The sequence below is a fragment of the Heptranchias perlo genome, unplaced genomic scaffold (assembly GCF_035084215.1).
Source record: "Heptranchias perlo isolate sHepPer1 unplaced genomic scaffold, sHepPer1.hap1 HAP1_SCAFFOLD_74, whole genome shotgun sequence".
In the NCBI taxonomy this organism is placed as follows: Eukaryota; Metazoa; Chordata; class Chondrichthyes; order Hexanchiformes; family Hexanchidae; genus Heptranchias; species Heptranchias perlo.
This window is the reverse complement of record NW_027139772.1, coordinates 2,809,787-2,835,845: the sequence shown is the minus strand read 5'-3', so window position 1 is coordinate 2,835,845 and position 26,059 is coordinate 2,809,787. Positions and strand designations below refer to the sequence as shown.

The window sequence follows — 26,059 nt, the reverse complement described above, 5'->3', positions numbered from 1 at the left end:
TCCTCAACAAGGATATCTTGGCCTTGGAGGGGGGACTGTGCAGATTAACCAGAATGATACTGGGGCTTGAAGGTTCAATTATGAGGACAGGGTGCAGAAACTTGGTTTGTATTCCCTTGAGTTTCGAAGGTTGAGGGTGATCTGATCCAGGGATTTCAAATGATAAAGGGATTCGATAGGGTCGAAATAGAAACTATTTTCTGTGGTGGGGGAATCCAGAACAAGAGGGCATGACCTTAAAATTAGAGCTAGGGCGTCTCGGAGTGAAATCAGGAAGCTCTTTATCACACACGGGTGGTGGAAATCTGCTCAGGCTGATTGAAGTGGACCCTGTGATATAATAGAATTTTTTGTCCTCTCAGACTTGGACATCTTGTAGATCCATCTGTTGAAGAGTTGGAGGAACTCAGTTCTAAGATGGATTCCACTCACTTTATGATAATTCCTCAATCAGCTTTTCTAATCATCGAGATATCAAGGACCAGACACACTGTGTTTCAAATAAAGCTGATTTAATTCACACTTATCCAGAATATTAAACTCCAGCCCAGTTATAGGGGTTATTAACATCAGAAACAAACCCCAACTGTCAGAATGAACATGGTTCAGTCCTGGATGTGATTAACAGCAGAATCCAACCCCTGCAGTCACAGGTGAACTCGCTGGTGTTTTAGCAGGTGTTGTGACAGAGTGAAACCCTTCTCACACACAGAGCAGATGAACGGCCTCTCCCCAGTGTGGACTCGCTGGTGTCTCAGCAGGTTGGATGAATGAGTGAATCCCTTCCCACACACGGAGCAGGTGAACGGCCTCTCCCCGGTGTGAACTCGCTGGTGAATCAGTAGGTTGGATGACCGAGTGAATCTCTTCCCACACACGGAGCAGGTGAACGGTCTCTCCCCGGTGTGAACACGTTGGTGTTTCAGCAGTTCGTTTGTGCTTTTAAAGCTCTTCTCACAGTCAGAACATTTAAAAGGTCTCTCGTCAGTGTGAACTCGCTGGTGTGTCAACAGGCTGGATGAACAAGTGAATCCCTTCCCACACACGGAGCAGGTGAACGGCCTCTCCAAAGTGTGAACTCGCTGATGTGTCAGCAGGCTGGATGATTGAGTGAATCCCTTCCCACACACGGAGCAGGTGAACGGCCTCTCCCCAGGGTGAGTGTGTTGGTGTCTCAGCAGATCCTTTGTGCTTTTAAAGCTCTTCTCACAGTCAGAACATTTAAAAGGTCTCTTATCAGTGTGAACAAGTTGGTGTTCAATGAGGCTTGATGACTGAGTGAATCCCTTCCCACACACGGAGCAGGTGAACGGCCTCTCCCCAGTGTGAAATCGCTGGTGTATCAGGAGGTGGGATGACTGAGTGAATCCCTTCCCACAGACAGAGCAGGTGAACGGTCTCTCCCCGGTGTGAAATCGCTGGTGTCTCAGCAGGTGGGAAGAAGTTGTGAATCCCTTCCCACACATGGAGCAGGTGAACGGCCTCTCCCCGGTGTGACTGCGTCGATGAGTTTCCAGCTCAGACGGGGAGCTGAATCCCTTCCCGCAGTCCCCACATTTACACGGTTTCTCCGTGGTCCGGGTGTCCTTGTGTCTCTCCAGGTTGGACGATCAGTTGAAGCCTCGTCCACACACAGAACACGTGGACGGTTTCTCCCCGCTGTGAATGGTGCGATGTTTTTTTCAGCCTGTGTAACTGGTTAAAGCTCTTTCCACACTCAGTGCACTGGAACACTCTCACTCGGGGCTGAGAGTCTCGGTGATTTTCCACTCACACTGATGTTTGAAATCTTTTCTCACAGACACAGAAGGAGAAATGTTTCTCCTTCTATGCTCAAAGACCGATGATATTCAGGACCTGATGAATCGAGTGACTCCGTCAAATCTTGACGTGATGTTTGGTTTGAGTTTCCTGTCTGTAAATCCTCCCCTTCCAATTCCCTGTAAAAGGAGTTTACAAAAGTCCTCACTGTAAATACAGGATAGAAATTCAGAACAGACAATTCTAGTTTCTATGGAAAATTCTTTCCTCTCTTGTTCCCCCAGACTGTAAATCCCCGTCCCACACACTCTCCCTCTCTCTGTCCACTGAAACCTTAATGTGGAGATGCCGGTGATGGACTGGGGTGGACAAATGTAAGGAATCTTACAACACCAGGTTATAGTTCAACAAATTTATTTTTAAATCACAAGCTTTCGGAGATTATCCCCGAAACCTTAACACAGCATCTCAAACAATTCTCCACCATACCCATTATTTTTCCTCCCTCCCCTGAAGGTGCTGACTCTGACTGGGTTCAGTTCTACACTCACTGGTTCCCCTCTCTCTCCTCCCCTGAAGGTGCTGACTCTGACTGGGTTCAGTTCTACACTCACTGGTTCCCCTCTCTCTCCTCCCCTGAAGGTGCTGACTCTGACTGGGTTCAGTTCTACACTCACTGGTTCCCCTCTCTCTCTCTCTCTCCTCCCCTGAAGGTGCTGACTCTGACTGGGTTCAGTTCTACACTCACTGGTTCCCTTCTCTCTCCTCCCCCTGAAGGTGCTGACTCTGACTGGGTTCAGTTCTACACTCACTGGTTCCCCTCTCTCTCCTCCCCTGAAGGTGCTGACTCTGACTGGGTTCAGTTCTACACTCACTGGTTCCCCTCTCTCTCCTCCCCTGAAGGTACTGACTCTGACTGGGTTCAGTTCTACACTCACTGGTTCCCCTCTCTCTCCTCCCCTGAAGGTACTGACTCTGACTGGGTTCAGTTCTACACTCACTGGTTCCCCTCTCTCTCCTCCCCTGAAGGTGCTGACTCTGACTGGGTTCAGTTCCACATACATTAGGAGCAGGAGTCGGCCATACAGCCCCACGAACCTGCTCCGCCATTCAATAAGATCATGGCTGAACTTCGACCTCAACTCCACTTTCCCGCCCAATCCCCATATCCCTTGATTCCCCTAGAGTCCAAAAATCTATCAATCTCAGCCTTGAATATACTCATGATGTGGAGATGCCGGTGATGGACTGGGGTTGACAATTGTAAACAATTTTACAACACCAAGTTATAGTCCAGCAATTTTATTTTAAATTCACAAGCTTTCGGAGATTTTCTCCTTCCTCAGGCAAATGTTTCAAGATCTCCTTGAAGCCTACGCATTTATACATATTGAACAATAATACATGGTGTTTACAGACTGCCCCTGCAACTGCCCGTTGCCAAGGCAATCACCGTGTTCAGACAGAGAGGTGTTACCTGCAGAACCTCCGAATACACATTCAACAAAAAAACAAACAGGGAAAAAAAACAGAGAAAAAAAAACACAGAGGCAGAAACATCCGGAAGGCAGAGAGAGCCAGCAAATGACCCATTATATTAAAAACAGATAACATTTGTTCGCTGGTGGGGTAACGTGTAGCGTGACATGAACCCAAGATCCCGGTTGAGGCCGTCCTCATGGGTGCGGAACTTGGCTATCAATTTCTGCTCGACGATTTTGCGTTGTCGTGTGTCTCGAAGGCCGCCTTGGAAAGGAAAGGATGCCCCAGAGCATGGTACATTGGCGAGACCATGCAGACGCTGCGACAACGGATGAACGGACACCGCGCAACAATCGCCAAACAGGAGGGTTCCCTCCCAGTCGGGGAACACTTCAGCAGTCATGGACATTCATCCACCGACCTTCGGGTAAGCGTACTCCAAGGCGGCCTTCGAGACACACGACAACGCAAAATCGTCGAGCAGAAATTGATAGCCAAGTTCCGCACCCATGAGGACGGCCTCAACCGGGATCTTGGGTTCATGTCACGCTACACGTTACCCCACCAGCGAACAAATGTTATCTGTTTTTAATATAATGGGTCATTTGCTGGCTCTCTCTGCCTTCCGGATGTTTCTGCCTCTCTCTGTGTTTTTTTTTCTCTGTTTTTTTTCCCTGTTTGTTTTTTTGTTGAATGTGTATTCGGAGGTTCTGCAGGTAACACCTCTCTGTCTGAACACGGTGATTGCCTTGGCAACGGGCAGTTGCAGGGGCAGTCTGTAAACACCATGTATTATTGTTCAATATGTATAAATGCGTAGGCTTCAAGGAGATCTTGAAACATTTGCCTGAGGAAGGAGAAAATCTCCGAAAGCTTGTGAATTTAAAATAAAATTGCTGGACTATAACTTGGTGTTGTAAAATTGTTTACAATTGAATATACTCAATGACTCAGCATCCACAGCGCTCGGGGGTAGAGAATTCCAAAGATTCACAACCTTCTGAATGAAGAAATTCCTCCTCATCTCAGTCCGAAACGGCCGACCCCTTATCCTGAGACTATGCCCTCTAGATCTAGACTCTCCAGCCAGGGGCAACAGCCTCTCAGCATCTCCCCTGTCAAGCCCCCCTCAGAATGTTTCAATGAGATCACCTCTCATTCTTCTAAACTCCAGAGAGTATCGGCCCATTCTACTCAATCTCTCCTCATAGGACAACCCTCTCATCCAAGGAATCAATCTAGTGAACCTTCGATGCACCGCCTCTAAGGCAAGTATATCCTTCCTTAGATAAGGAGACCAAAACTGTACACAGTACTCCAGGTGAGGTCTCACCAAAACCCTGTACAACTGTAATAAGACTTCCTTACTCTTGTACTCCAACCCCCTTGCAATAAAGGCTAACATACCGTTTGCCCTCCTGAATGCTTGCTGCACCTGCATGTTAACTTTCTGTGATTCGTGGAGAAGGCCACCCAAATCCCTCTGAACACCAACATTTCTCAGTCTTTCACCTTTTAAAATATATTCTGTTTTTCTATTTTTCCCACCAAAGTGAATAACCTCACATTATACCCCATCTGCCACCTTCTTGCCCACTCACTTAACCTGTCTATATCCCTTTGCAGACTCTTTGTGTCCTCCTCACAGCTAACTTTCCCACCGAGCTTTGTATCGTCAGCAAACATGGATACATTACACTGGGTCCCCTCAGATATATTGTTAACAGCTGAGGCCCAAGCACTGATCCTTGCGGCACCTCACTAGTCACAGCCGGCCAACCTGAGAATGACCCGTTTATCCCTACTCTCTGTTTTCTGTCTGTTAACCAATCCTCTATCCACACTAATATGTGGCATGGACGGGTACATGGGACTGGGATGTTATAGCTATTACTGAAACATGGCTAAGGGAGGGGCAGGACTGGCAGCTCAATGTTCCAGGGTACAGATGCTATAGGAAAGATAGAGCAGGAGGTAAGAGAGGAGGGGGAGTTGCGTTCTTGATTAGGGAGAACATCACGGCAGTAGTGAGAGGGGATATATCCGAGGGTTCGCCCACTGAGTCTATATGGGTAGAACTGAAAAATAAGAAGGGAGAGATCACTTTGATAGGATTGTACTACAGACCCCCAAATAGTCAACGGGAAATTGAGGAGCAAATATATAAGGAGATTACAGACAGCTGCAAGAAAAATAGGGTGGTAATAGTAGGGGACTTTAACTTTCCCAACATTGACTGGGACAGCCATAGCATTAGGGGCTTGGATGGAGAGAAATTTGTTGAGTGTATTCAGGAGGAATTTCTCATTCAGTATGTGGATGGCCCGACTAGAGAGGGGGCAAAACTCGACCTCCTCTTGGGAAATAAGCAAGGGCAGGTGACAGAAGTGTTAGTGAGGGATCACTTTGGGACCAGTGATCATAATTCCATTAGTTTTAGGATAGCTATGGAGAATGATAGGTCAGGCCCAGAAGTTAAAATTCTAAATTGGGGAAAGGCCAATGTTGATGGTATTAGACAGGAACTTTCAGAAGTTGATTGGGAGAGTCTGTAGGCAGGCAAAGGGACGTCTGGTAAGTGGGAGGCCTTCAAAAGTGTGTTAACCAGGGTTCAGGGTAAGCACATTCCTTATAAAGTGAAGGGCAGGGCTGGTAGAAGTAGGGAACCTTGGATGACTCGGGAGATTGAGGCCCGAGTCAGAAAGAAGAAGGAGGCATATGATAGGCACTTGGGATCAAGTGGATCCCTTGAAGAGTATAGAGATTGCCAGAGTAGAGTTAAGAGAGAAATCAGGAGGGCAAAAAGGGGATATGAGATTGCTTTGGCAGGTAAGGCAAAGGAGAATCCAAAGAGCTTCTACAAATACATAAAGGGCAAAAGAGTAACGAGGGAGAGAGTTGGGCCACTTAAGGATCAACAAGGTCATCTATGTGCGGAACCACAAGAGATGGGTGAGATCCTAAATGACTATTTCGCATCGGTATTTACGGTTGAGAAAGGCATGGATGTTAGGGAACTTGGGGAAATAAATAGTGATGTCTTGAGGAGTGTACATATTACAGAGAGGGAGGTGCTGGAAGTCTTAACGCGCATCAAGGTAGATAAATCTCCGGGACCTGATGAAATGTATCCCAGGACGTTATGGGAGGTGAGGGAGGAAATTGCGGTCCCCTAGCAGAGATATTTGAATCATCGACAGCTACAGGTGAGGTGCCTGAAGATTGGAGGGTAGTAAATGTTGTGCCTTTGTTTAAGAAGGGCGGCAGGGAAAAGCCTGGGAACTACAGACCGGTGAGCCTGACATCTGTAGTGGGTAAGTTGTTAGAGGGTATTCTGAGAGACAGGATCTACGGGCATTTGGAGAGGCAGGGACTGATTAGGAACAGTCAGCATGGTTTTGTGAGAGGAAAATCATGTCTCACAAATTTGATTGAGTTTTTTGAAGGGGTAACCAAGAAGATAGATGAGGGCTGTGCAGTAGACGTGGTCTACATGGACTTTAGCAAAGCCTTTGACAAGGTACCGCATGGTAGGTTGTTACATAAGGTTAGATCTCACGGGATCCAAGGTGAGGTCGCCAATTGGATATAAAATTGGATTGACGGCAGAAGACAGAAGGTGGTTGTAGAGGGTTGTTTTTCAAACTGGAGGCCTGTGACCAGCGGTGTGCCTCAGGGATCGGTGCTGGGTCCGCTGTTATTTGTTATTTATATTAATGATTTGGATGAGAATTTAGGAGGCATGGTTAGTAAGTTTGCAGATGATACCAAGATTGGTGGCGTTGTGGACAGTGAAGAAGGTTATCTAGGATTGCAACGGGATCTTGATAAATTGGGCCAGTGGGCCGATGAATGGCAGATGGAGTTTAATTTAGATAAATGTGAGGTGATGCATTCTGGTAGATCGAATCGGGCCAGGGCAAACTCCGTTAATGGTAGGGCGTTGGGGAGAGTTATAGAACAAAGAGATCTAGGAGTACAGGTTCATAGCTCTTGAAAGTGGAGTCACAGGTGGATGGGGTGGTGAAGAAGGCATTCAGCATGCTTGGTTTCATTGGTCAGAACATTCAATACAGGAGTTGGGATGTCTTGTTGAAGTTGTACAAGACATTAGTTAGGCCACACTTGGAATACTGTGTACAGTTCTGGTCACCCTATTATAGAAAGGATATTATTAAACTAGAAAGAGTGCAGAAAAGATTTACTAGGATGCTACCGGGACTTGATGGTTTGACTTATAGGGAGAGGTTGGATAGGCTGAGACTTTTTTCCCTGGAGAGTAGGAGGTTAAGGGGGGATCTTATAGAAGTCTATAAAATAATGAGGGGCATAGATAAGGTAGATAGTCAAAATCTTTTCCCAAAGGTAGGGGTGTCTATAACGAGGGGGCATAGATTTAAGGTGAGAGGGGAGAGATACAAAAGGGTCCAGAGGGGAAATTTTTTAACTCAAAGAGTGGTGAGTGTCTGGAACGAGCTGCCAGAGGCAGTAGCAGAGGCGGGTACAATTTTGACTTTTAAAAAGCATTTGGACAGTTACATGGGTAAGATGGGTATAGAGGGATATGGGCCAAGTGCAGGCAATTGGGACTAGCTTAGTGGTATAAACTGGGCGACATGGACATGTTGGGCCGAAGGGCCTGTTTCAATGTTGTAAACTTCTATGATTCTATAATACATTATCCTCAACCCCACGAGTCCTTATCTTGTGTAACAACCATTCGTGTGGCACCTTATTGAATGCCTTTTGAAAATCCAAATATACGACACCCACTGGCTCCCCTTTATCGACCCTGATCGAATTTTTTGAGGGTGCAACTAATAGATTTGTGAAACACGATTTCCGATGAGTGCAGTGAACCAGGGGTCAGTGTTAGGAGGGTGATGTTGTGATGGGGAGAGGTGCTGAGTGTAGTGTCCCAGGGTCAGTGTTCGGAGGGTGATGTTGTGATGAGGAGAGGTGCTGAGTGTAGTGTCCCAGGGTCAGTGTTCGGAGGGTGATGTTGTGATGGGGAGAGGTGCTGAGTGTAGTGTACCAGGGGTCAGTGTTCGGAGGGTGATGTTGTGATGGGGAGAGGTGCTGAGTGTAGTGTCCCAGGGGTCAGTGTTCGGAGGGTGATGTTGAGGATGAGGAGAGGTGCTGAGTGTAGTGTCCCAGGGGTCAGTGTTAGGAGGGTGATGTTGAGGATGGGGAGAGGTGCTGAGTGCAGTGTCCCAGGGTCAGTGTTAGGAGGGTGATGTTGTGATGGGGAGAGGTGCTGAGTGTAGTGTCCCGGGGTCAGTGTTAGGAGGGTGATGTTGTGATGGGGAGAGGTGCTGAGTGTAGTGTCCCAGGGGTCAGTGTTAGGAGGGTGATGTTGTGATGGGGAGAGGTGCTGAGTGTAGTGTCCCAGGGTCAGTGTTAGGAGGGTGATGTTGAGGATGGGGAGAGGTGCTGAGTGTAGTGTCCCAGGGGTCAGTGTTCGGAGGGTGATGTTGTGATGGGGAGAGGTGCTGAGTGTAGTGTCCCAGGGTCAGCGTTCGGAGGGTGATGTTGTGATGGGGAGAGGTGCTGAGTGTAGTGTCCCAGGGGTCAGTGTTCGGAGGGTGATGTTGTGATGGGGAGAGGTGCTGAGTGTAGTGTCCCAGGGGTCAGTGTAAGGAGGGTGATGTTGTGATGGGGAGAGGTGCTGAGTGTAGTGTCCCAGGGTCAGTGTTCGGAGGGTGATGTTGAGGATGGGGAGAGGTGCTGAGTGTAGTGTCCCAGGGGTCAGTGTTCGGAGGGTGATGTTGAGGATGGGGAGAGGTGCTGAGTGTAGTGTCCCAGGGGTCAGTGTTCGGAGGGTGATGTTGAGGATGGGGAGAGGTGCTGAGTGCAGTGTCCCAGGGGTCAGTGTTAGGAGGGTGATGTTGTGATGGGGAGAGGTGCTGAGTGTAGTGTCCCAGGGGTCAGTGTTCGGAGGGTGATGTTGAGGATGGGGAGAGGTGCTGAGTGTAGTGTCCCAGGGGTCAGTGTTCGGAGGGTGATGTTGTGATGGGGAGAGGTGCTGAGTGTAGTGTCCCAGGGTCAGTGTTAGGAGGGTGATGTTGTGATGAGGAGAGGTGCTGAGTGTTGTGTCCCAGGGGTCAGTGTTCGGAGGGTGATGTTGTGATGAGGAGAGGTGCTGAGTGTTGTGTCCCAGGGGTCAGTGTTCGGAGGGTGATGTTGAGGATGGGGAGAGGTGCTGAGTGTAGTGTCCCAGGGGTCAGTGTTCGGAGGGTGATGTTGTGATGAGGAGAGGTGCTGAGTGTAGTGTCCCAGGGTCAGTGTTCGGAGGGTGATGTTGTGATGGGGAGAGGTGCTGAGTGTAGTGTCCCAGGGGTCAGTGTTCGGAGGGTGATGTTGTGATGGGGAGAGGTGCTGAGTGTAGTGTCCCAGGGGTCAGTGTTCGGAGGGTGATGTTGTGATGGGGAGAGGTGCTGAGTGTAGTGTCCCAGGGTCAGTGTTCGGAGGGTGATGTTGTGATGGGGAGAGGTGCTGAGTGTAGTGTCCCAGGGTCAGTGTTCGGAGGGTGATGTTGTGATGGGGAGAGGTGCTGAGTGTAGTGTCCCAGGGTCAGTGTTAGGAGGGTGATGTTGTGATGGGGAGAGGTGCTGAGTGCAGTGTCCCAGGGGTCAGTGTTAGGAGGGTGATGTTGAGGATGGGGAGAGGTGCTGAGTGTCGTGTCCCAGGGGTCAGTGTTCGGAGGGTGATGTTGAGGATGGGGAGAGGTGCTGAGTGTAGTGTCCCAGGGTCAGTGTTCGGAGGGTGATGTTGTGATGGGGAGAGGTGCTGAGTGTAGTGTCCCAGGGTCAGTGTTAGGAGGGTGATGTTGTGATGGGGAGAGGTGCTGAGTGTAGTGTCCCAGGGGTCAGTGTTAGGAGGGTGATGTTGAGGATGGGGAGAGGTGCTGAGTGTAGTGTCCCAGGGGTCAGTGTTAGGAGGGTGATGTTGTGATGAGGAGAGGTGCTGAGTGTAGTGTCCTAGGGGTCAGTGTTCGGAGGGTGATGTTGTGATGGGGAGAGGTGCTGAGTGTAGTGTCCCAGGGTCAGTGTTCGGAGGGTGATGTTGTGATGGGGAGAGGTGCTGAGTGTAGTGTCCCAGGGGTCAGTGTTCGGAGGGTGATGTTGTGATGGGGAGAGGTGCTGAGTGTAGTGTCCCAGGGGTCAGTGTTCGGAGGGTGATGTTGTGATGGGGAGAGGTGCTGAGTGTAGTGTCCCAGGGGTCAGTGTTAGGAGGGTGATGTTGAGGATGGGGAGAGGTGCTGAGTGTAGTGTCCCAGGGGTCAGTGTTAGGAGGGTGATGTTGTGATGAGGAGAGGTGCTGAGTGTAGTGTCCCAGGGGTCAGTGTTAGGAGGGTGATGTTGAGGATGGGGAGAGGTGCTGAGTGTAGTGTCCCAGGGGTCAGTGTTAGGAGGGTGATGTTGTGATGGGGAGAGGTGCTGAGTGTAGTGTCCCAGGGGTCAGTGTTCGGAGGGTGATGTTGTGATGGGGAGAGGTGCTGAGTGTAGTGTCCCAGGGTCAGTGTTCGGAGGGTGATGTTGTGATGGGGAGAGGTGCTGAGTGTAGTGTCCCAGGGGTCAGTGCTCGGAGGGTGATGTTGTGATGGGGAGAGGTGCTGAGTGTAGTGTCCGAGGGGTCAGTGTTCGGAGGGTGATGTTGTGATGGGGAGAGGTGCTGAGTGTAGTGTCCCAGGGGTCAGTGTTCGGAGGGTGATGTTGTGATGGGGAGAGGTGCTGAGTGTCGTGTCCCAGGGGTCAGTGTTAGGAGGGTGATGTTGTGATGGGGAGAGGTGCTGAGTGTAGTGTCCCAGGGGTCAGTGTTAGGAGGGTGATGTTGTGATGGGGAGAGGTGCTGAGTGTAGTGTCCCAGGGGTCAGTGTTCGGAGGGTGAGGTTGAGGATGGGGAGAGGTGCTGAGTGTCGTGTCCCAGGGGTCAGTGTTCGGAGGGTGAGGTTGAGGATGGGGAGAGGTGCTGAGTGTAGTGTCCCAGGGGTCAGTGTTCGGAGGGTGATGTTGAGGATGAGGAGAGGTGCTGAGTGTAGTGTCCCAGGGGTCAGTGTTCGGAGGGTGATGTTGAGGATGGGGAGAGGTGCTGAGTGTAGTGTCCCAGGGGTCAGTGTTCGGAGGGTGAGGTTGTGATGGGGAGAGGTGCTGAGTGCAGTGTCCCAGGGGTCAGTGTTAGGAGGGTGAGGTTGAGGATGGGGAGAGGTGCTGAGTGTAGTGTCCCAGGGGTCAGTGTTAGGAGGGTGATGTTGTGATGGGGAGAGGTGCTGAGTGCAGTGTCCCAGGGGTCAGTGTTCGGAGGGTGAGGGTGAGGATGGGGAGAGGTGCTGAGTGTAGTGTCCCAGGGGTCAGTGTTCGGAGGGTGAGGGTGAGGATGGGGAGAGGTGCTGAGTGTAGTGTCCGAGGGGTCAGTGTTCGGAGGGTGATGTTGTGATGGGGAGAGGTGCTGAGTGTAGTGTCCCAGGGGTCAGTGTTCGGAGGGTGATGTTGTGATGGGGAGAGGTGCTGAGTGTAGTGTCCCAGGGGTCAGTGTTAGGAGGGTGATGTTGTGATGGGGAGAGGTGCTGAGTGTCGTGTCCCAGGGGTCAGTGTTCGGAGGGTGATGTTGTGATGGGGAGAGGTGCTGAGTGTAGTGTCCCAGGGGTCAGTGTTAGGAGGGTGATGTTGTGATGGGGAGAGGTGCTGAGTGTAGTGTCCCAGGGGTCAGTGTTCGGATGGTGATGTTGTGATGGGGAGAGGTGCTGAGTGTAGTGTCCCAGGGGTCAGTGTTCGGAGGGTGATGTTGTGATGGGGAGAGGTGCTGAGTGTAGTGTCCCGGGGGTCAGTGTTCGGAGGGTGATGTTGTGATGGGGAGAGGTGCTGAGTGTAGTGTCCCAGGGTCAGTGTTCGGAGGGTGATGTTGTGATGAGGAGAGGTGCTGAGTGTAGTGTCCCTGGGGTCAGTGTTCGGAGGGTGATGTTGAGGATGGGGAGAGGTGCTGAGTGTAGTGTCCCAGGGTCAGTGTTCGGAGGGTGATGTTGAGGATGAGGAGAGGTGCTGAGTGTAGTGTCCCAGGGTCAGTGTTCGGCGGGTGATGTTGTCATGGGGAGAGGTGCTGAGTGTAGTGTCCCAGGGTCAGTGTTAGGAGGGTGATGTTGTGATGAGGAGGTGCTGAGTGTAGTGTCCCAGGGTCAGTGTTCGGAGGGTGATGTTGTGATGGGGAGAGGTGCTGAGTGTAGTGTCCCAGGGTCAGTGTTCGGAGGGTGATGTTGAGGATGGGGAGAGGTGCTGAGTGTCGTGTCCCAGGGTCAGTGTTCGGAGGGTGATGTTGTGATGGGGAGAGGTGCTGAGTGTAGTGTCCCAGGGGTCAGTGTTCGGAGGGTGATGTTGTGATGGGGAGAGGTGCTGAGTGTAGTGTCCCAGGGGTCAGTGTTCGGAGGGTGATGTTGAGGATGGGGAGACGTGCTGAGTGCAGTGTCCCAGGGGTCAGTGTTCGGAGGGTGAGGTTGTGATGGGGAGAGGTGCTGAGTGCAGTGTCCCAGGGGTCAGTGTTCGGAGGGTGATGTTGTGATGGGGAGAGGTGCTGAGTGCAGTGTCCCAGGGGTCAGTGATCGGAGGGTGATGTTGTGATGAGGAGAGGTGCTGAGTGTAGTGTCCCAGGGGTCAGTGTTCGGAGGGTGATGTTGAGGATGGGGAGAGGTGCTGAGTGTAGTGTCCCAGGGGTCAGTGTTCGGAGGGTGATGTTGTGATGGGGAGAGGTGCTGAGTGTAGTGTCCCAGGGTCAGTGTTCGGAGGGTGATGTTGAGGATGGGGAGAGGTGCTGAGTGTAGTGTCCCAGGGTCAGTGTTCGGAGGGTGATGTTGAGGATGGGGAGAGGTGCTGAGTGCAGTGTCCCAGGCGTCAGTGTTCGGAGGGTGATGTTGTGATGGGGAGAGGTGCTGAGTGTAGTGTCCCAGGGGTCAGTGTTCGGAGGGTGATGTTGAGGATGGGGAGAGGTGCTGAGTGTCGTGTCCCAGGGGTCAGTGTTAGGAGGGTGATGTTGAGGATGGGGAGAGGTGCTGAGTGTAGTGTCCCAGGGTCAGTGTTCGGAGGGTGATGTTGAGGATGGGGAGAGGTGCTGAGTGTAGTGTCCCAGGGTCAGTGTTCGGAGGGTGATGTTGAGGATGGGGAGAGGTGCTGAGTGTAGTGTCCCAGGGTCAGTGTTCGGAGGGTGATGTTGTGATGGGGAGAGGTGCTGAGTGTATTGTCCCAGGGGTCAGTGTTCGGAGGGTGATGTTGTGATGGGGAGAGGTGCTGAGTGTAGTGTCCCAGGGTCAGTGTTCGGAGGGTGATGTTGAGGATGGGGAGAGGTGCTGAGTGTAGTGTCCCAGGGGTCAGTGTTCGGAGGGTGATGTTGTGATGGGGAGAGGTGCTGAGTGTAGTGTCCCAGGGGTCAGTGTTCGGAGGGTGATGTTGAGGATGGGGAGAGGTGCTGAGTGTAGTGTCCCAGGGTCAGTGTTCGGAGGGTGATGTTGAGGATGGGGAGAGGTGCTGAGTGTAGTGTCCCAGGGGTCAGTGTTAGGAGGGTGATGTTGTGATGGGGAGAGGTGCTGAGTGTAGTGTCCCAGGGGTCAGTGTTCGGAGGGTGATGTTGTGATGGGGAGAGGTGCTGAGTGTAGTGTCCCAGGGGTCAGTGTTCGGAGGGTGATGTTGAGGATGGGGAGAGGTGCTGAGTGTAGTGTCCCAGGGGTCAGTGTTAGGAGGGTGATGTTGTGATGGGGAGAGGTGCTGAGTGTAGTGTCCCAGGGGTCAGTGTTCGGAGGGTGATGTTGTGATGGGGAGAGGTGCTGAGTGTCGTGTCCCAGGGGTCAGTGTTCGGAGGGTGATGTTGTGATGGGGAGAGGTGCTGAGTGTCGTGTCCCAGGGGTCAGTGTTAGGAGGGTGATGTTGTGATGGGGAGAGGTGCTGAGTGTAGTGTCCCAGGGGTCAGTGTTCGGAGGGTGAGGTTGTGATGGGGAGAGGTGCTGAGTGTCGTGTCCCAGGGGTCAGTGTTCGGAGGGTGATGTTGAGGATGGGGAGAGGTGCTGAGTGTAGTGTCCCAGGGTCAGTGTTCGGAGGGTGAGGTTGTGATGGGGAGAGGTGCTGAGTGTAGTGTCCCAGGGTCAGTGTTCGGAGGGTGATGTTGTGATGGGGAGAGGTGCTGAGTGTAGTGTCCCAGGGGTCAGTGTTCGGAGGGTGATGTTGTGATGGGGAGAGGTGCTGAGTGTAGTGTCCCAGGGGTCAGTGTTCGGAGGGTGATGTTGTGATGGGAAGAGGTGCTGAGTGTAGTGTCCCAGGGGTCAGTGTTCGGAGGGTGATGTTGTGATGGGGAGAGGTGCTGAGTGTAGTGTCCCAGGGGTCAGTGTTCGGAGGGTGATGTTGTGATGGGGAGAGGTGCTGAGTGTAGTGTCCCAGGGTCAGTGTTAGGAGGGTGATGTTGTGATGGGGAGAGGTGCTGAGTGTAGTGTCCCAGGGTCAGTGTTCGGAGGGTGATGTTGTGATGGGGAGAGGTGCTGAGTGTAGTGTCCCAGGGGTCAGTGTTCGGAGGGTGATGTTGAGGATGGGGAGAGGTGCTGAGTGTAGTGTCCCAGGGTCAGTGTTCGGAGGGTGAGGTTGAGGATGGGGAGTGGTGCTGAGTGTAGTGTCCCAGGGGTCAGTGTTCGGAGGGTGATGTTGTGATGGGGAGAGGTGCTGAGTGTAGTGTCCCAGGGGTCAGTGTTAGGAGGGTGATGTTGTGATGGGGAGAGGTGCTGAGTGTCGTGTCCCAGGGTCAGTGTTCGGAGGGTGATGTTGTGATGGGGAGAGGTGCTGAGTGTAGTGTCCCAGGGTCAGTGTTCGGAGGGTGATGTTGTGATGGGGAGAGGTGCTGAGTGTAGTGTCCCAGGGTCAGTGTTCGGAGGGTGATGTTGTGATGGGGAGAGGTGCTGAGTGTAGTGTCCCAGGGGTCAGTGTTAGGAGGGTGATGTTGTGATGGGGAGAGGTGCTGAGTGTCGTGTCCCAGGGTCAGTGTTCGGAGGGTGATGTTGTGATGGGGAGAGGTGCTGAGTGTAGTGTCCCAGGGTCAGTGTTCGGAGGGTGATGTTGTGATGGGGAGAGGTGCTGAGTGTCGTGTCCCAGGGGTCAGTGTTAGGAGGGTGATGTTGTGATGGGGAGAGGTGCTGAGTGTAGTGTCCCAGGGTCAGTGTTAGGAGGGTGATGTTGTGATGGGGAGAGGTGCTGAGTGTAGTGTCCCAGGGTCAGTGTTCGGAGGGTGATGTTGTGATGGGGAGAGGTGCTGAGTGTAGTGTCCCAGGGGTCAGTGTTAGGAGGGTGATGTTGTGATGGGGAGAGGTGCTGAGTGTCGTGTCCCAGGGGTCAGTGTTAGGAGGGTGATGTTGTGATGGGGAGAGGTGCTGAGTGTAGTGTCCCAGGGTCAGTGTTCGGAGGGTGAGGGTGAGGATGGGGATGAGGGTGAGGATGGGGATGAGGAGGTGCTGAGTGTAGTGTCCCAGGGGTCAGTGTTCGGAGGGTGAGGGTGAGGATGGGGATGAGGAGGTGCTGAGTGTCGTGTCCCAGGGTGAGGGTGAGGATGGGGAGAGGTGCTGAGTGTAGTGTCCCAGGGTCAGTGTTCGGAGGGTGAGGGTGAGGATGGGGATGAGGAGGTGCTGAGTGTAGTGTCCCAGGGTCAGTGTTCGGAGGGTGAGGGTGAGGATGGGGATGAGGAGGTGCTGAGTGTCGTGTCCCAGGGTGAGGGTGAGGATGGGGATGAGGAGGTGCTGAGTGTCGTGTCCCAGGGTGAGGGTGAGGATGGGGATGAGGAGGTGCTGAGTGTAGTGTCCCAGGGTCAGTGTTCGGAGGGTGAGGGTGAGGATGGGGATGAGGGTGAGGATGGGGATGAGGAGGTGCTGAGTGTAGTGTCCCAGGGGTCAGTGTTCGGAGGGTGAGGGTGAGGATGGGGATGAGGAGGTGCTGAGTGTCGTGTCCCAGGGTGAGGGTGAGGATGGGGAGAGGTGCTGAGTGTAGTGTCCCAGGGTCAGTGTTCGGAGGGTGAGGGTGAGGATGGGGATGAGGAGGTGCTGAGTGTAGTGTCCCAGGGTCAGTGTTCGGAGGGTGAGGGTGAGGGTGAGGATGGGGATGAGGAGGTGCTGAGTGTAGTGTCCCAGGGTCAGTGTTCGGAGGGTGAGGGTGAGGATGGGGATGAGGAGGTGCTGAGTGTCGTGTCCCAGGGTGAGGGTGAGGATGGGGATGAGGAGGTGCTGAGTGTCGTGTCCCAGGGTGAGGGTGAGGATGGGGATGAGGAGGTGCTGAGTGTAGTGTCCCAGGGTCAGTGTTCGGAGGGTGAGGGTGAGGATGGGGATGAGGGTGAGGATGGGGATGAGGAGGTGCTGAGTGTAGTGTCCCAGGGTCAGTGTTCGGAGGGTGAGGGTGAGGATGGGGATGAGGGTGAGGATGGGGATGAGGAGGTGCTGAGTGTCGTGTCCCAGGGTGAGGGTGAGGATGGGGATGAGGAGGTGCTGAGTGTCGTGTCCCAGGGTGAGGGTGAGGATGGGGATGAGGAGGTGCTGAGTGTCGTGTCCCAGGGTGAGGGTGAGGATGGGGATGAGGAGGTGCTGAGTGTAGTGTCCCAGGGTCAGTGTTCGGAGGGTGAGGGTGAGGATGGGGATGAGGAAGTCCTGAGCGCAGTCTTCCTGTACCAAGATGGTCGCGCATGCGCCGTGACGCTCCCTCCTCCTGTACCAAGATGGCGGCCGGTTCCCCCGGTAACCCGGGCCTGTCCCCGGGGAGAAGCCTCGCAGCTGCCGCCCGGCTCAAGACACGCGGGACAATCTGATCCTGAGCGGTTTCTGCCGCCGCTCACTCTGTTTGAGAGGCCGAGCGCGGGACCTACCTCCGGTTTCCGGATCTCCGGCCGGGACCCTCACACCTCACACCTCCGTCCGCCGAGTCTCCGCCGCGCCTGCGCGCTGGGCTCCGGGAGCGAGGGCGAGGGCAGCGTCTACCGCGCACCGCCTTCTGCGCAGTTCCTCCGCTCAACAAGCGTCATCGCCCGAGTCCACGCCCCTCGATTCAGGCTCCTCCCACTGCTTGTGGGAATGGGGGTGATTATTTAAAGGGACAGGAGCTTTTTTTTCTCTGTTTGTTTACATTTAAAGGGCCAGTGACTCCCCTCACTCTGTGCGTTTATATTTAAAGGGACAGTGACTCCCCTCACTCTGTGTGTTTGCATTTAAAGGGCCAGTTACTCCCCTCACTCTGTGTGTTTGTATTTAAAAGGATATTGACTGCTCATAATCTGTTTGTTTACATTTAAAGGGCCAGTGACTCCCCTCACTCTGTGTTTATTTTTAAATGGACAGTGACTGCCTATACTTTGTGTGTTTATATTTAAAGAGATGGTGACTCCCCTCGCTCTGTGTGTTTATATTTAAAGGGACAGTGACTCCCTATATCTTGTGTGTTTATGTTTAAAGAGACAGTGATTCCCCACACTCTGTGTGTTTGTCCGTAAAGAGACACTGATTCCCTATACTTTGTGTGTTTTTCTGTAAAGGGACAGTGACTCCCCTCGCTCCGTGTGTTTATATTTAAAGGGACAGTGACACCTCTCACTCCATGCTTTATATTTAAAGGGGCAGTGACTCCCCTCGCTCTGTGTGTTTATATTTAAAGGGACAGTGACTCCCCTTACTCTGTGCATTTATAGTTAAAGGGACAGTCCTGCTTATCTCAGTGTGTCGGGGGACATCACTAACAGAGCCCCTGTTAACAGTCGATCCTTTCTGTAATTATTGCCGTGATGGTAAAACTCTCCATTTTCGTGATTGCAGCCTTTCTAAAATGTCTCACTATTTTTTGAAGAGCTATCTGACTCGTTTGCTCAATTAGAATTTCACAGTGAGTGACAAAGGTTTTGATTAAAGGGACATTTCTTTCAAAATATTCTGTTCTACCTGCCCCCCACCCTGCAATTTAAAATATTCTGTATTACTGACTCCGAAGGTCCTGAGTTCACTCCTCGATCTGAGCCGACAGTTGATCTCAGACAAGGCAGCAATTCAGGTGCTGTAGTTGGGCTAAATAAGGGTAAAGATCAGTCCGTGCCCCTGCTCTTGATGGCGAGCCAGTGACACCGACTGGGAAGTGTATTGAGGGCAGGACTGGACTCGGCTGTGATGCCCACCACAGTGGAAAATCCTGCTGACACTCACTGTGTGGGCTCATGCATTAAGAATGGAACCTAGGAACAGGAGTGGGCCATTCAGCCCATCGAACCTGTCCCACCATTCAAGGCGATCATGGCTGATCTGTGGACCCAAGGCAGATCCACATCCCCTCATGCCCTTAACTGGCAAAAATCTAATGATCTCAGATTTTAAATTATTAATTGAGCAGCTACTGCTTTTTGTGGGAGGGAGTTCCACACTTCGACCACCCATTGTGTGAAGAAATGTTTCCCTAACTTCTCCCCTGAATGGCCTGGCTCTGATTTTAAGGTTATGTCCCCATGTCCTCGACTCCCCACCAGCGGGAAAACTTTCTCTCTCTCTACCCTATCAATTCCTTTCAAAATCCTAAAATCAATCAAATCACCCCTTAACCTTCTATATTCCAGGGAATACAAGCCGAGTTTATGAAATCTCTCCTCATAATCTAACCCTTGGAGCCCTGGCAACGTTCTGGGGAATCTGCACTGCACTCCTGCTGGACCTTTTCGAGGGTAATTATTGTCTGTGGAGCTGCATCCAGTCAGATTCAGCACCTTCAGGAGAGAAACAAAACCACAGACGGTGGAATGAACGTTGATTTTAGTCAGTAAGGATGGAGGGAGGGGGAGTGTGTGGAATGGGGAATTTACAGCTTAGGAGCAGACAGAGTATTCGACAGAAACACTAACACTTGTATTGATAAAGTGCACAGTAAAACATCCCAAGGCACTTCACAGGAGCGCAACCAAATAAAATTTGAGACAAGAATTTGATACTAGAGACAAGAAACCAGAATTGCCTGTTCTGAATTTCTATCCTGTATTTGCAGTGAGGACTTTTATAAACTCCTTTTACAGGGACTTAGAAGGGGAGGATTTGCAGACAAACCAAACATCACATCACGATCTGACCGAGTCACTCAATTCATCAGGACCTGAATATCGTCGGCCTTTGAGCATAGAAGGAGAAATCACCAATCACAGCGGTGAGAAACTGTACACGTGTTCTGTGTGTGTGAATGCACCTTCAGCCAATCGTCTCGCCCGTGAGACACAAACACAGAGGTGTGGGGAATTAACAGTGGAAATGTGGGGACTGTGGGAAGGGATTCAGTTCCCCGTCTGAGCTGGAAACTCATCGACGCAGTCACACCGGGGAGAGACCGTTCACCTGCTCCGTGTGTGGGAAGAGATTCACTCAGTCATCCACCCTGCTGACACACCAGCGAGTTCACAAGTGACTGCAGGGGTTGGATTCTGCTGTTAATCACATCCAGGACTGAACCATGTTCATTCTGACAGTCGGGGTTTGTTTCTGATGTTAATAACCCCTATAAATGGGATGGAGTTTAATATTCTGGATACATGTTAAATAAACCAGCTTTGTTTTAAACACCTTGTTGTAGATTTTGGCCTTTCCCATCTGAGTGTTTAGCATCACCTGACTGGAGCTCAGAAAGGACAATCTGGGGGGAGGATCGTCCGATGGGAACAGAACTTCAGCCCGGACACAGTCCTTCAGGGCCACACTGAGAGGGGCAAACGGCACTTTGGGGCTTTCTCCTCTCTCTTCACTGACCGCAGAGTCACTGTGTGGGTTAATCTTGAGGCGTGTAAGTAATGTGTCCCAGCCGCTCTCCTCCATGGTTCAGAGCTCCAGGCACGGAACAGAAGGCTCCTTTACAACTGTGTTTAGAGTCAGGAAGAACAACGGGGAATGCTGGAAACATGCTGTAAATCAGAGATTGGTGTAAAACTGGGATCTGTTCCTGACTGAAAGGGAAACGGCAGGTTTAAGTTTCCAGTCTAAAACTGACTGGGAATTATTCTACAAAGATTGAACCTGTTTGTTAAAACCTGCATTAAAATAGCAGAGGAAGGAGTTCACAGGAGCCTGTTAACGGCTGGTACAATTATCCACCAGTCATTTGATCTCCAGATAAAGAAGGACTTGCAGTGTGTTTCCAGAATTCCCTGTTTTATTGATGTGAGCGGGTTAGACACCAGGATAACTAAAAATACACGACCTGGACCATCCCCAGGGGGGGGGTCGATCCTGACAGTTACTCTGGGATCACTCCCACTGCAGAACTCCACCCTGCTGAAGGTTGTAGGCTCGGGGAGTGGGGCCTCCAGGAGTGGACTGTAAGGAAGCTGAGTTTCGTTATGCCGAGGAACCAGAGGAATTCTCACTGAGGAACGGTCTGGAGTTTTACCTGTCAGTGTAGGTCTGGGGGTGAATGATTCCTGACTCCCCGAACTGTCTGATATCGAACCCAGGTCAGATCAAGATGAATTCAGTTCATGAAATCTCAGTTAGGTTCCCGTCGAGCTGCTGAGTAAGTGAATTAACTCTTAACAAATCACCAAAGTAGCACCCACACCACAAGTTATGCACTAAACACTGTTTATTGGTTACAGATCACAAGCATTAGTTAAAGTTGGTCACACGGAGGTTTAATAGACATCTAGAAATATAATCAGAGTTATCTACTAATTGATCAGTAAATCAGCAATGGACAGAGTTACTTCATAAAACAAGTAGCAAAGCTTATACAGGAAAATCAGTGACTCACTGGAAATCAGCACTAACAGATAGAGTATTAACTATAGCAAGGAGCAGAGTCAGAGGTTATAAATTGGTGAGATTACTTTAAGAGTAATTCCTTCAATAACTGACATGTTAACAGCTTTGAAGAGCCTGTCTATCAAATAGCAAGTCTCCGTGTGATTACTGATATTCGGTGTTTACACGGTCTCGTCCTCGAGGTACAGAACAGATTGTCTCCTGTCAATATAGAGCTGGAGGATTGGGCCGTGATGTGTTCATCTTTGGTTCAATCCATTTGCTGAGTGGATTTAAATTTAATACCAGGCTTTCAGGCCTGATGCTCTGTTCACATGTCGAACGTGAGAGAGATGCTGTGGGACACACACTAAATCCAGCAGGAGTTAAAGACATCAAAGACAAGCTCCAACTGCAGAATGAATGTGGCTCAGTCCCTATCTCTGTAACCTCCTCCAGCCCTCCGACCCTCCCCTATCTCTGTAACCTCCTCCAGCCCTCCGACCCTCCCCTATCTCTGTAACCTCCTCCAGCCCTCCGACCCTCCCCTATCTCTGTAACCTCCTCCATGACCCTCCGACCCTCCCCTATCTCTGTAACCTCCTCCAGCCCTCCGACCCTCCCCTATCTCTGTAACCTCCTCCAGCCCTCCGACCCTCCCCTAACTCTGTAACCTCCTCCAGCCCTCCGACCCTCCCCTATCTCTGTAACCTCCTCCAGCCCTCTGACCCTCCCCTATCTCTGTAACCTCCTTCAGCCCTCCGACCCTCCCCTATCTCTGTAACCTCCTCCAGCCCTCCGACCCTCCCCTATCTCTGTAACCTCCTCCAGCCCTCCGACCCTCCCCTATCTCTGTAACCTCCTCCAGCCCTCCGACCCTCCCCTATCTCTGTAACCTCCTCCAGCCCTCCGACCCTCCCCTATCTCTGTAACCTCCTCCATGACCCTCCGACCCTCCCCTATCTCTGTAACCTCCTCCATGACCCTCCGACCCTCCCCTATCTCTGTAACCTCCTCCAGCCCTCCGACCCTCCCCTATCTCTGTAACCTCCTCCATGACCCTCCGACCCTCCCTATCTCTGTAACCTCCTCCAGCCCTCCGACCCTCCCCTATCTCTGTAACCTCCTCCAGCCCTCCGACCCTCCCCTATCTCTGTAACCTCCTCCAGCCCTCCGACCCTCCCTATCTCTGTAACCTCCTCCAGCCCTCCGACCCTCCCCTCTCTCTGTAACCTCCTCCAGCCCTCCGACCCTCCCCTATCTCTGTAACCTCCTCCAGCCCTCCGACCCTCCCCTATCTCTGTAACCTCCTCCAGCCCTCCGACCCTCCCCTATCTCTGTAACCTCCTCCATGACCCTCCGACCCTCCCCTATCTCTGTCACCTCCTCCAGCCCTCCGACCCTCCCCTATCTCTGTAACCTCCTCCATGACCCTCCGACCCTCCCCTATCTCTGTAACCTCCTCCAGCCCTCCGACCCTCCCCTATCTCTGTAACCTCCTCCATGACCCTCCGACCCTCCCCTATCTCTGTAACCTCCTCCATGACCCTCCGACCCTCCCCTATCTCTGTAACCTCCTCCATGACCCTCCGACCCTCCCTATCTCTGTAACCTCCTCCAGCCCTCCGACCCTCCCCTATCTCTGTAACCTCCTCCAGCCCTCCGACCCTCCCCTATCTCTGTAACCTCCTCCAGCCCTCCGACCCTCCCCTATCTCTGTAACCTCCTCCATGACCCTCCGACCCTCCCCTATCTCTGTAACCTCCTCCATGACCCTCCGACCCTCCCCTATCTCTGTAACCTCCTCCAGCCCTCCGACCCTCCCCTATCTCTGTATCCTCCTCCAGCCCTCCGACCCTCCCCTATCTCTGTAACCTCCTCCAGCCCTCCGCCCCTCCCCTATCTCTGTAACCTCCTCCAGCCCTCCGACCCTCCCCTATCTCTGTAACCTCCTCCATGACCCTCCGTCCCTCCCCGATCTCTGTCACCTCCTCCAGCCCTCCGTCCCTCCCCTATCTCTGTAACCTCCTCCAGCCCTCCGACCCTCCCCTATCTCTGTAACCTCCTCCAGCCCTCCGACCCTCCCCTATCTCTGTAACCTCCTCCAGCCCTCCGACCCTCCCCTATCTCTGTATCCTCCTCCAGCCCTCCGACCCTCCCCTATCTCTGTAACCTCCTCCAGCCCTCCGACCCTCCCCTATCTCTGTAACCTCCTCCATGACCCTCCGACTCTCCCCTATCTCTGTAACCTCCTTCAGCCCTCCGACCCTCCCCTATCTCTGTAACCTCCTCCAGCCCTCCGACCCTCCCCGATCTCTGTAACCTCCTCCAGCCCTCCGCCCCTCCCCTATCTCTGTAACCTCCTCCATGACCCTCCGACCCTCCCCTATCTCTGTAACCTCCTCCAGCCCTCCGACCCTCCCCTATCTCTGTAACCTCCTCCATGACCCTCCGACCCTCCCCTATCTCTGTAACCCCCTCCGACCCTCCCCTATCTCTGTAACCTCCTCCAGCCCTCCGACCCTCCCCTCTCTCTGTAACCTCCTCCAGCCCTCCGACCCTCCCCTATCTCTGTCACCTCCTCCAGCCCTCCGACCCTCCCCTATCTCTGTAACCTCCTCCAGCCCTCCGACCCTCCCCTATCTCTGTAACCCCCTCCGACCCTCCCCTATCTCTGTAACCTCCTCCAGCCCTCCGACCCTCCCCTATCTCTGTCACCTCCTCCAGCCCTCCGACCCTCCCCTATCTCTGTAACCTCCTCCAGCCCTCCGACCCTCCCCTATCTCTGTAACCTCCTCCATGACCCTCCGACCCTCCCCTATCTCTGTAACCTCCTCCAGCCCACCGACCCTCCCCTATCTCTGTAACCTCCTCCAGCCCTCCGCCCCTCCCCTATCTCTGTAACCTCCTTCAGCCCTCCGACCCTCCCCTATCTCTGTAACCTCCTCCAGCCCTCCGTCCCTCCCCTATCTCTGTAACCTCCTCCAGCCCTCCGACCCTCCCCTATCTCTGTAACCTCCTCCATGACCCTCCGACCCTCCCCTATCTCTGTATCCTCCTCCAGCCCTCCGACCCTCCCCTATCTCTGTAACCTCCTCCAGCCCTCCGACCCTCCCCTATCTCTGTCACCTCCTCCAGCCCTCCGACCCTCCCCTATCTCTGTAACCTCCTCCAGCCCTCCGCCCCTCCCCTATCTCTGTAACCTCCTCCAGCCCTCCGACCCTCCCCTATCTCTGTAACCTCCTCCAGCCCTCCGACCCTCCCCTATCTCTGTCACCTCCTCCAGCCCTCCGACCCTCCCCTATCTCTGTCACCTCCTCCAGCCCTCCGACCCTCCCCTATCTCTGTAACCTCCTCCAGCCCTCCGACCCTCCCCAATATCTGGAACCTCCTCCAGCCCTCCGACCCTCCCCTCTCTCTGTAACCTCCTCCAGCCCTCCGACCCTCCCCTATCTCTGTCACCTCCTCCAGCCCTCCGACCCTCCCAGATCTCTGCTCTCCCCACCATTGGGGGCCGTGCCTTCAGCTGTCTGAGCCCCAAGCTCTGGAATTCCCTCCCTGAACCTCTCCCCCTCTCTCTCCTCCTTTAAGATGCTCCTTTAAAACCTCCCTCTTTGACCCAGATTTCGGTGCCCTGTCCTAATCTCTCCTTATGTGGTTCGGTGTCAAATTTCTGTTTCATAATCGGGCCTGTGAGGCGCCTTAAAGAGCAATTCTAATTCTAACTACATTAAAGGCACTATATAAATGCAATTTATTGATGTTCAAAGCGAATAACAGAAGAACCCAACCCCCCCCTCACTAATCAGACCCCCCCTCACTAATCAGACCCCGCACTCACTAATCAAACCCCCCCTCACTAATCAGACCCCCCCCTCACTAATCAAACCCCCCCTCAATAATCAGACCCCCCCTCACTAATCAGACCCCCCCTCACTAATCAGACCCCCCCTCACTAATCAAACCCCCCCTCAATAATCAGACCCCCCCTCACTAATCAGACCCCCCCCTCACTAATCAGACCCCCCCTCACTAATCAGACCCCCCCCTCACTAATCAGACCCCCCCTCACTAATCAGACCCCCCCCCCTCACTAATCAGACCCCCCCCTCACTAATCAGACCCCCCCCCTCACTAATCAGACCCCCCCTCACTAATCAGACCCCCCCTCACTAATCAGACCCCCCCTCACTAATCAGACCCCCCCTCACTAATCAGACCCCCCCTCACTAATCAGACCCCCCCCTCACTAATCAGACCCCCCCTCACTAATCAGACCCCCCCTCACTAATCAGACCCCCCCTCACTAATCAGACCCCCCCTCACTAATCAGACCCCCCCCCTCACTAATCAGAACCCCCCTCACTAATCAGACCCCCCCTCACTAATCAGAACCCCCCTCACTAATCAGACCCCCCCCCTCACTAATCAGACCCCCCCTCACTAATCAGACCCCCCCTCACTAATCAGACCCCCCCCCTCACTAATCAGACCCCTCCTCACTAATCAGACCCCCCCTCACTAATCAGACCCCCCCTCACTAATCAGACCCCCCCCTCACTAATCAGACCCCCCCTCACTAATCAGACCCCCCCTCACTAATCAGACCCCCCCTCACTAATCAGACCCCCCCCCTCACTAATCAGACCCCCCCTCACTAATCAGACCCCCCCCTCACTAATCAGACCCCCGCCCTCACTAATCAGACCCCCCCTCACTAATCAGACCCCCCCCTCACTAATCAGACCCCCCCCTCACTAATGAGACCCCCGCGCTCACTAATCAGACCCCCCCTCACTAATCAGACCCCCTCCTCACTAATCAGACCCCCCCTCACTAATCAGACCCCCCCTCACTAATCAGACCCCCCCCTCACTAATCAGACCCCTCCTCACTAATCAGACCCCCCCTCACTAATCAGACCCCCACCCTCACTAATCAGACCCCCCCCTCACTAATCAGACCCCCCCTCACTAATCAGACCCCCCCCCTCACTAATCAGACCCCCCCCCTCACTAATCAGACCCCCCCCCTCACTAATCAGACCCCCCCTCACTAATCAATCAG

General features: G+C 52.9%; 1 protein-coding gene across 1 annotated transcript; it reads right to left on the bottom strand.

The window, feature by feature from the left end:
* Positions 1 to 495: 495 nt before the first annotated feature.
* Positions 496 to 17,199, bottom strand: LOC137319132 (zinc finger protein 623-like). The gene is made up of 2 exons (XM_067981479.1): positions 17,110 to 17,199; positions 496 to 1,940 (listed from the first exon to the last, which is right to left on the bottom strand). The coding sequence occupies exon 2, from the start codon at positions 1,464 to 1,466 to the stop codon at positions 648 to 650; it is 819 nt and encodes a 272-aa protein (XP_067837580.1). The 5' UTR covers positions 1,467 to 1,940; positions 17,110 to 17,199; the 3' UTR covers positions 496 to 647.
* Between the last annotated feature and the right edge of the window lie 8,860 nt (positions 17,200 to 26,059).